Source organism: Oryzias latipes, chromosome 10 (assembly GCF_053564925.1).
Source record: "Oryzias latipes strain Hd-rR chromosome 10, Olatipes_Hd-rR_3.1".
Classification (NCBI taxonomy): domain Eukaryota; kingdom Metazoa; phylum Chordata; class Actinopteri; order Beloniformes; family Adrianichthyidae; genus Oryzias; species Oryzias latipes.
The window spans coordinates 17,387,062-17,396,681 of record NC_136246.1 but is presented as its reverse complement, the minus strand read 5'-3'; the positions used below and the strand labels follow the sequence as shown (position 1 = coordinate 17,396,681).

The window sequence follows — 9,620 nt, the reverse complement described above, 5'->3', positions numbered from 1 at the left end:
CATGATTTCTTTCTGTTTCAACTTCCGCTTATTTATTTGTCCCTTTTGACAGAAAGGTAAACAATGTTCACAAATGCAACATAACATTGCATTTTGTTATGAGGTGTTAACCTTTTGAATGCCAAAAAATTGAAGAGATGCTTTTTTTCAGATCCAGGAGTGTTTTTTAATCAAACTGCAAACATTTTAATCAGATCTTATTTCTGTTACTTAGTAATGTTCATTTTTACATTGTCAGGCCTGGGGGTAAAAAAAGACAAAACAAAAAGCACTGGTTTTCTTTGCAGTAATGAATCCCTTCACTGGTCTTTCTTGCTCTCTGTTGGCTGGTTTGAATCGGAGTTCTCGAGGAGCTCATCGCTGCCCTCCTCTGGCTGACCGCTGTTCTGCTTCTCTCTCAAGCTCATGCTTTTGTTGAGCTTTTTGGATTTCTGGAAAAGCTCATTGAGGTTAAACTCCCGGATGATGTTCTCCTTTTGAGTATAAATAGATTTTATTATTAATAACTCTTAAAATGTTAATTTATTTGTTAAAAGCTGACCAAAACCCACCTCATTAAAGGTCCAAGTAACAGCTCTTCCTTTGTTATCCACCATTGGACGTCTCATAACTTCTCGTCCTCCTTGAAAAAGCAGCAATGAGGGCAGCTGCTTAGATAGAGGAGAAGTACTGATCCTGTACCTGTGAATGAGGATTTAATGGAATAATTAAACCATTCTGAACAAAAATCAGGTATTAATAATGTATGCTCAAATGTAGGATTAATTTAGAAAAATAAAGAACCTTTCTGAGATATCGCTATATCGACCGATGTCCACCTTTCCAAACCGGAGTCCAGCACAGTTGTACCTGCAGTATGCAAGGTGACAAAAACAGGAGATCCGTTTGTGTTACCATCAAATTACACTTCCTACATTCCATTTTAATGATCCCAAACACCATGACTATTTCAAAAAAAAAAAAAAAAACAAGTCAAGACTATGAAAAGTCTTTAAATGGTTTAAAATGTCCCTCTGTGGAAGCCAAAGGTAAATATTTGTAAAAAAAATTATTTACTTGAGAGAAAGATCGGCGAAGATGCGTGCAAAAGACTGGCACTCAGATGACCAGTTAGCATAAAACTCCACAATCCAGGTCACTCGATTGTCCCTCTGAAGCTCCTCCTAATGAACCAATAACACTAAATTACATTGCACACATTTCTTTCATCAGTAAAACATTTATTTTTTTAGCAGTCCAACAGAAATGCAAATGAGTTCTCACAACACAGAGAACTTACGTCTATAGTCTTGTCGCTGAAATATTTCATGTACTCTGGACCCATGTAAAGAGGAGGCTTACAGGTCATTACAAATGCTGGAAACGACAGACAAAAGCTTAACATTAATCCAAAAAATGTTTGAAAAAGTGGATATGCTGTTTTCATCCATGTTGGTTCACATTTAATCAAATATTAAAAGTACTCAAAACTCCATTATCCATTTTTTTACAGCATAATTTCCAAAGCTGCTATATAGCAGATTCTTGCAACTCATTTAAACAAAAATTGAAGTGTTGATAGAAATTCGATTCTTTGACAAAATCCATGTAATCTTTTTATGAAATCTGAACACTTCAAACGTTATATATTTTTATGTCAGTGCCTTAACACTTGGTGACAAAAATGTGTTTAATACTGTAAAATACTAAGTAATGAGTGAAAAATGTTGACCTCCTTACAGGCTTCCTTAGCATATGCACTGAGATCTTGACTTTCAGACTTTTTTTTAGAGAAAACAGTATTAACTGGAAAAAAAAGCTTCTAATGTTTGCAACCACAAAAAACACTAATTGTTTCTTTAGAAAGAAGTTAACCTTATTGTAATGTTTATGTCTGAAGGCAAATTGAGAATTTCAGAATTAGAATTTCCTCACAAGATTCTTTGGATTGTCTATTTCAAAGAAATAACTGGTGTTTTCTTGTGCATTGACCTTGACTGCAGATTGGTTTACCAATAGCTATAACTGGTAAGTCATTAAAATTTCAAAAGTGCTTTGAGTTTTATTTTGATCAAGTGTTTTCCCAGGGAAAGTCACAGTATTGGGGTGGTAGAATGAAATCCAAGGGACCTAAATAAGTAATTTTTCATTTAAGATAATCACAGGTGCCATTTAAAAACAATTTGGACAGCTTTTTGTAAAAGGTCACTGACCGACACACAAAGCAAGGTAGAGGATGCCAAACCGGATGTCCAGTCGGAAGAAGAGGATGACATTGGCCACTTTACTGAACATAAACAGGTTGCCGATGTGCTGCTCCATGGTGACTGAGGAAGAGGAAGGGAGGAGAAAAAAGGCACTGAGACTACAAGGTCAAACCAGGGTGGAATCATGCTGTTATGTTTACACAATAAAGGCACGTTTTCAGTGAATCACTTCCTGAATCTACCCCTGGAGTGGGGTCTCTGTTGGTTTCAAAATTTTCCTCAGGATTTTTCAGTATAAGTTATAAAATAAAATAAAAGGTAACACTAAACAGCATTTCCATCAAAACTGTAAAATCTTTGGGGTACTTACTGGCTCTTCTGTTCTTCATCATCACTATGGCACTCAGAAACATGAGAATCTCCAATTCTCTCTTTTAGAAAAAAAAGAAGAGGGAAAATAATAATAAAACAAACGTAATGAGAGACTTTACACATCCTTATTTCCGGTGATGAATTAAATCTGCTATATATAACATCAGGCAGCACACTGGCGCAACACTATATGTCTCACATGCTCACCCAGTCAAACTCGCAAGAGTTCCCGTCGTCCCGGGCGCTTGACAGGTGCTCACAAAGACCTGGAGTTTTCCGTACCAGCAAGAATGCGACAGTCATAGAAAAGGACACAATGTAGTACGGCTTCAGCAGCCATTTGTAAATCTGGGGAAAGTGATACAAAAAAGTGAAGAGTCCTGTGATTAAGCCCATGCTGACAGAAGGGACAGCAGCCTCAAGAGGACAAGTGAAAACGACAGCTGAGCGCAACTCTTCTACTGCGCATGCGGCCAAGAGGGGCGTTCAGATTCTTTTTGGACGCCGCCACTCGCCGTAGAATTGGCGGGTAAGGGGAAAAAGGTAAACATGGAGGAAAGCAGCTGTCCTCAGCAGCTATCGGAAAGAGTTGAAGAAGACAACTTTAACGAAAAGAATACAAACGCTGCCCTGGGAGAGGCTTCCTCACAGATGTCGAACACGGATGGCGTGAATAAACCAGCAGAGGAAACCAACGTTCAGTACAATAGGCTGAAGCTGTTTGACAAAGTGATGCAGAAAAGTTTAAAAAAATTCGTAGAGATCGCCAGGTATGTTTTTACTGACGTATAACAGCTTTATGTCACCTTATATATTTTTTATAAAAAAAAAATGTAAAGAATTAGTCAAATGAAAAATAGAAATACACTTCTAGTATGATCTAGTGATATAAATGTATTCAATTCGCCAGTGAGTGTTCATGATCATATATAATATTGTCCTTATCAGTGACAAAGGATTTGCTAGCATGTTCCGTCCATTGTATAAGAAGAATCCCCAGAAGATGGAAAGCATTCACAAGAAGTTTGCAGAGGAGCTGCAGAAAACTATTCAGGTGAAGAACACAAACATCCTCCAGTTTTAAGTCTCAGGTTGAACTTGATTATTATTTGTTTCTGCATTCATAAACAGGAGGACATCAGCAGGCTAACCGAAGAAGGCATGTTGGAGTTCAAGTTGAATGAGCTCGACAAGCTGGAAGATGCTGCTAAAAACGATCCAAACCCTGCATGGTCGGTATCCAGAATGAAACCTCAATTCTTGCATAATACGCCAACATTTCATTATTGACCTCATTATGCTCTGTTTCCTTACAGAACAACCACATGTACTACAAATTTAAACTACCAGTTCACGAATAGAGTACCACCAAGATACAGTAGTTTTCTTGATTTTACTGAGCAAAACAAGGGTTTCATTTATTTTGTATTTGATTCACTGGGGTCATTGCCTACTTCATTTTTGTAATTGAATAGTATATCTAGATTTCACAACCCCTACTTACATAACTCCACTGTTTCACAGTGCCGTTGTCTTGTAGGCAAAATTTGGATGGTTAAAACTCACTTCAATCATCTTTTGATCTACAGTATTTTAAATGTGTTGTCAGTAGTCTTAATTATGGTTATGCTGTTTTTCGCCTAAATTTAAAATTACGTGTTGTTTTCTAGGTCAGGTTTTCTGCAGAGCAGGAGTAGTTCCTTTGAAACTTGCCTCCGAGTTGTGAGTGGAATGCTGGCGTGGGACAAAGACCATCACCCCAAATTCCTGTCAGCCATAACTGAGAGCTGTTTACCTGCTCTTCCACAACCATACAGCCCATCACACCCTCAATATAATGTTACCGGTGCAATCATAATGGCGAGCAATATTGGAGATATCCGGCTGTATAGTTTTGAGCCAAATGGCTGCTCAGACAAGGAGTACAAAGACTAGTCTAGTCGTCTACAAGTGCATGTACAGAATGGAGCAGAGTAGGGAGCTTGTGGCCCGCCCATTGTAGTTTAGACATAGCTACAAGTTTTTTCAAACACAATGATCTGAACAAAGGGATAGTTAGAAATGCAATTTTGAGCTTGGTTTTCTTTATATATGTCCTCCATCAGGAAAAAAAATGCCACAAGAACATGTTAAAAACACCAGAAACACAGTTTTCATTGATCTAGGTCTTTAATATTTTTGCCTTATTTTGTCCTACAATTTCTTCTCATATGCTTTCTTAGGCGTCCAAGTGGAATCCCTGAGCAAGACTTCTGCAGTTTTTTGATGCCGTATTACCAAAAACAGGAGGCCTTCCTGCGACTGGAGCTGAAGAAGATTCAAGCAGAGAATGCTGCTCTGGCTCAGAAGGTTCAGGCAGGAAGAGAAAATATTGCTCAGACTGAACAGCGGATTTCCACAGCTGTCAATGAGTGGAAGGTGAGATGAATAATAGACTGACTCTGTTGTTATGCAAAAGAAGTTTGAGTTTACTAAATGTGTATTGAATTATCTAGTAATATTGTTATAGTTATACTGTAACACCAAATGTTTGGCCTAAGAAAAGCTCTTATATGAATTCTCCAGGCTACTTGAACCTTTCCTTAGGGTTTAAACATTTGCTAAAAGAGAATTTATTAGTTGGATAAATGCAGTTTTCTTTGCTAAACCTTATGTTTAAATGGACATTGTTTTTATTACCATCATCAGATCTTTGCGTAAGGTTCAGTGGACATGTTTTTATATTTTCTTTTTTATCTTTACAGGCCGCTGTAGCTGAGTTTGAAAAGCTGTCTTCTTCCCTTTGTCCTGCTGATGTTTTTGATGTGTGATCATCAAATCAGCTGACAGGAAATGATTTTGTATATTTTGTTTGTTTTTATATTTCTGAATAAAGAAAAAAAATACGTTCTGGAACTTGGACTCTTGCATATAAACATATTACGGTATGCTGCGTGTTTGTGCTCTTCATTACGGTATTCGGTCCAGGGAAATAAAGCCGCACAAAGAAGCGAGGAGTAGTGTAGTTGGCTCTCGGATGGATACATGGTGATCCTTCCTCCATCGACAGGCCAGAAGCTAAACAAAACCGGCTTTTCGTCTCGGTGTAAATGTATCTCCGTTGATAAGTATGACGGAAATGTTTTCAACTCTGTTTGGGCAAAATGAAGCTCAGGGACCTCCCGGGTCGTCGTCTTTGGGTTTCGGACCGGGTAAACCTCCGCCACCTATGCCGCAAAATCAAGTGCCAATGGCGGGGCAGATGACACCACAGCTCGGGGATGACGGGCCTACTCTGCGAAAGACGGGAGCCATGAATGAACCCTTTTACTTGCTGCGAGAGCTTCCTGGTACGGTTGAATGTGTTCTACTGCTTGTACTGTGTAATTTGAATAAACAATGCAAACATTTGTGTACATCAAGCAAGATTTTATTAAAATTCGGAAAATAAAAAGACAACTGTAAGCGTTAACGTTACAGGTTTTTGGAGTCAGTAGAGTAAGCCATAACACTTGCTAACTTTTTTGTTTCTTTTCGTTTGGAGTATTCTGTTTTCAATTGAACTGAAATAAATGTACAGCCATTTGTAAATGTAACGCAGCTTTTATCCACATAGTAAATGTCCTGTTATTATATGTGTTTCGTGAGTATTGTAATCAAAGTTGTTTGTGTCCGTTTAGTGGCGCTAGTGCCTTTGTTTTATGTACCTAAATTACTAAAATGGCTGTGTGTCTCTTCTCCCCCTTATTTTGCGTTAATTCGAACTTTTTTGTTGTTATTTTATTTTAAGTTGGAAATGAACTGACGGGAAACACTAACCTCATCACGCACTACAACTTGGAGCATGCCTACAACAAATTCTGTGGGAAGAAAGTGAAAGAGAAGCTCAGCAACTTTCTGCCAGAATTACCAGGTGTGTACCAAAACATGCTCACACTAGAATACCAATTTGGGGCAGTAGTTTTTATAGGTATAATCAAAAACAGCTACCAAAAAAAAGAGCGAGGGAATTATAAATCAGAATTGCATGGGTATTATTAGACTCTACAAAATGTAAAACAAAGCAGTAATTATTTAATAACAGTTAACTGATACATTTTTAACATGTTATATATAAAAAATTAAGCTTAAAATTGCATATCTGAGAGTTTCTTCATTCAAATTGTTGGGAATCGGGCAGTTTCCCTGCTCTGCTACATTTGGATGCATCCATTTGCAGACAAATACATCCATGTGCGTCTTTGTTTTCCTTGTCTGAGCTGGAATCGGACTCCAAACTGTAGGACTGGATAGCTCCAATATTGTTCACCATTTTTGTTGCACCAGTAATGTTGTTAGGTTGTGGTTGTGAGGGGCGGTAAGCTACCAGGAGAGCATGTAAACAGATCGATGACGGGAAGTGGGGCAGGCTTACTGTGCCCACTATTCATAGATGAATTCCCAATGAACTCCTCTGAAGCAACTATCTCTTAGAAAAGACTTAAGTTTTTATATTTTTGGCTAAAAACATTATAATTAAAAGACCAATGGGACTGCTTTGTAAATCGATCAAATGACGATAAGCTTGGGATCTTAATAAACTAGGTACAAGATTATTTTTAAGGGACATGCATTTATCAATGAGAAAGAGAGCAGATAGAACAGTCTGCAGTGATGAATATGTCAAGTGTTTCCTAAAGGACTCCAGGTTTTAGTTAAAACAGACATTTAATATTCTTGGTGTGGCTAAAATAATTCTTTGAAAGGTTGACATAGATGTACAGAAAACTTAGGATAGGTCAACATCTGTTCTTCTGATAATACAAAGTTTCTAAACCAGCCTTGATCAGACAAAACACTAACAGAGGTGAGCTAACGGGGAAAAACTGCTGTCCGTTTCTCAGGATAAAGCAGGTATCTGCCAACCAAATGGTTAATAGCTTAATTATTAGCCTTTGTAGGGTTTTGTCTTTGGGCAAAGGGGAATTAAACACCATTTTCTTAGATGTGTGACAAGTTTCATTGGTCATGAGAATCTGCCTACTGAATTATTGTAAATTGTTCATAAAAAAAACAGTTTGTCCACTTTACTGGTAGATTTGACAAAATCTTAAACAGTTTTTGAATAATGTGAGATATTCAAAAGTACAACGATGTTTGCATTTTATGACGGAAGATAAACAGTTTTTGGTGGTTACATTCCTAAAAACGTCAGATCACAGCTCTAATGCAGAAAGAAACAAGATAGTATCTGTAAATTCTGGTTTTGGCAATGGAGCTAATGATACTTATTGAATAATTTGGGATAAGAAGAAGATGATGAAGATGAGGATTTTCACAACGCGACCAACAAAGTGTTGAAATTTAAAGGATGTTTACACTGCATTAGACACCTTGGTCCAAAGTTATATGCAGATGAAAAGGATCGAGCTTTTGCTTATCAAACCAAAAAAACACATTGATTCTGGTGAGATCTGTCCACAGCTGTTCTTTGACCTGTGTGTAAAATAAAAATGTGCTGCAGGTATGATCGACTCTCCAGGCACTCAGGACGGCAGCTCTCTGCGCTCTCTGATAGACAAGCCTCCAGTGTGTGGAAATTCCTTCAGCCCACTGACTGGCACTATGCTCACAGGCTTCAGACTACACACAGGACCGGTATGATGATGAACTCCAAACTCCTACCTCTAACCTGCTGACATTTTTCTCCACTCTTTTCGCTGCATAACAATATATATAGTCTTCATTTTGAGTGTTGTAACATGCAAACAAACTTTTTTTAATATGTTGATAAAATGATTTTTTTATTATTTTTTTATAAGCTCCCAGAACAGTACAGACTGATGCACATACAACCTCCAAAGAAGAAGAGCAAACACAAGCACAAGCATCATCGGCCGCAAGATCCATTACCCCAAGGTACATCACAAACTCCCCTTCCCATGCACGACTGCCCCGCAGGTTCAGCTCTCTGATCGCGTTCTGTGTTTTATGCCACAGAAACTCCATCAGACACTGATCCCAAGAAGAAGAAGAAAAAGAGGGATGACGATCCTGACCGTAAGAAAAAGAAGAAAGACAAGAAAAAGAAGAAGGTAAGAAACCTTTCTTTGGTCTTTCTGTGTTTAATTAACCCCGAACCTGATTTACAGAAACACCAGGAATTCTCATATACAACGAACTTTCTGTCTCGTACAATTAAAGCAAAAATCTGCATCTATATTTCCTGAAAAAGAAGGCCCAAAGCGCTTTACAGTCACACTCCCATTCACACACACATTTACACACTGATAGTGGCTCTGCTGCCAACCTTCCTTGTGCCTAAGGCAGAAATTGAACCTGCAATATTTTAATCAGAGGTCAACCGCCCTACCGCTGCACCACGGTAGCCCCGTAGAACCCAAAAGCGGTCTAAGAAATGTGTATTGCGACGTGTAAACTAAAGAGTTTCGAACAGGGAAGCCCTTTAGGCGCGTTTAAGATAGACTTGTCATTGGAAGTGGTCGTGTTGCTGGGGCGGTGTGAATGTAGCTTCAGAGTGAAAAACACGTGAAGTGCAGTTCATGTCTAGTGGCCGTAAAGATTTTCTGTTTTGTTTAACTATGCAACCTTAATGCACATCAGTTAGGCAGTTTTTTTCGTCTTTCAGTGCAAGTCTTTAAACTTTTTCTTCATCCTTTTTAATCGTTGAAACTCTCTCATTGCAGAACCGCCACAGTCCTGATCACCCCGGTCTCGCTGGATCACAACCAAACAGCAACAGCCTCAGATAGACAAGAGCTCACTGTGTGCATGTCTGATTGTTTTTGTAAGAGGAAGTGTGTTTTGCAGGTGAATGTATTAATAAAAGGATGTTTAAAGAGAGAACTAGCTGTATGATCGTGTGTGTGTGAAAGTGAATGAGCAGCAACACAGGGGAAGGGAATGATGGAGATGTTGCAGAGTAAACAAAAATGTGGATGAACTGTGTTTGAGAGGTTACTGTACATATTTTCTTTAACTTTGTTGTAACACCTTTCACCATATGGCCAAAATTAAATAAACTATTATTTTTGTTTGCATTTTTTTGTTAAAATCTTGAAGGAGTGTTGTTTATTTTTAATA

At 38.2% G+C, this 9,620-nt stretch overlaps 3 protein-coding genes across 3 annotated transcripts; 2 read left to right on the top strand and 1 right to left on the bottom strand.

Annotated features, from left to right (window-relative positions):
• Positions 1-141: 141 nt before the first annotated feature.
• Positions 142-2,957, bottom strand: tmx2a (thioredoxin-related transmembrane protein 2a). Its single transcript, XM_004073239.5, has 8 exons — positions 2,766-2,957; positions 2,557-2,617; positions 2,193-2,306; positions 1,280-1,356; positions 1,057-1,163; positions 784-849; positions 552-681; positions 142-473 (listed from the first exon to the last, which is right to left on the bottom strand). The coding sequence occupies exons 1-8, from the start codon at positions 2,952-2,954 to the stop codon at positions 300-302; spliced, it is 918 nt and encodes a 305-aa protein (XP_004073287.1). The 5' UTR covers positions 2,955-2,957; the 3' UTR covers positions 142-299.
• Positions 2,958-2,997: 40 nt separating this feature from the next.
• On the top strand, positions 2,998-5,453 carry pmf1 (polyamine modulated factor 1). The gene is made up of 5 exons (XM_004073238.3): positions 2,998-3,328; positions 3,507-3,612; positions 3,690-3,790; positions 4,781-4,976; positions 5,303-5,453. The coding sequence occupies exons 1-5, from the start codon at positions 3,108-3,110 to the stop codon at positions 5,366-5,368; spliced, it is 690 nt and encodes a 229-aa protein (XP_004073286.1). The 5' UTR covers positions 2,998-3,107; the 3' UTR covers positions 5,369-5,453.
• Positions 5,454-5,456: 3 nt separating this feature from the next.
• Positions 5,457-9,598, top strand: med19a (mediator complex subunit 19a). The gene is made up of 6 exons (XM_004073236.5): positions 5,457-5,887; positions 6,328-6,450; positions 8,041-8,174; positions 8,339-8,435; positions 8,517-8,611; positions 9,224-9,598. The coding sequence occupies exons 1-6, from the start codon at positions 5,668-5,670 to the stop codon at positions 9,287-9,289; spliced, it is 735 nt and encodes a 244-aa protein (XP_004073284.1). The 5' UTR covers positions 5,457-5,667; the 3' UTR covers positions 9,290-9,598.
• Positions 9,599-9,620: the final 22 nt, after the last annotated feature.

Bases quoted from the DNA above. Each gene is read 5' to 3' on its own strand.
- tmx2a (XM_004073239.5), bottom strand. From the start codon at position 2,954: ATGGGCTTAATCACAGGACTCTTCACTTTTTTGTATCACTTTCCCCAG. The intron at 2,307-2,556 runs GTAAGTACCCCA...CCTCTTCCTCAG, and splicing joins GATGAAGAACAGAAGAGCCA to TCACCATGGAGCAGCACATC. The intron at 1,164-1,279 runs GTAAGTTCTCTG...TTGGTTCATTAG, and splicing joins TCAGCGACAAGACTATAGAC to GAGGAGCTTCAGAGGGACAA.
- pmf1 (XM_004073238.3), top strand. From the start codon at position 3,108: ATGGAGGAAAGCAGCTGTCCTCAGCAGCTATCGGAAAGAGTTGAAGAA. The intron at 3,329-3,506 runs GTATGTTTTTAC...TGTCCTTATCAG, and splicing joins AAATTCGTAGAGATCGCCAG to TGACAAAGGATTTGCTAGCA. The intron at 3,613-3,689 runs GTGAAGAACACA...ATTCATAAACAG, and splicing joins AGCTGCAGAAAACTATTCAG to GAGGACATCAGCAGGCTAAC.
- med19a (XM_004073236.5), top strand. From the start codon at position 5,668: ATGACGGAAATGTTTTCAACTCTGTTTGGGCAAAATGAAGCTCAGGGA. The intron at 5,888-6,327 runs GTACGGTTGAAT...TTTTATTTTAAG, and splicing joins CTTGCTGCGAGAGCTTCCTG to TTGGAAATGAACTGACGGGA. The intron at 8,612-9,223 runs GTAAGAAACCTT...CTCTCATTGCAG, and splicing joins AAGACAAGAAAAAGAAGAAG to AACCGCCACAGTCCTGATCA.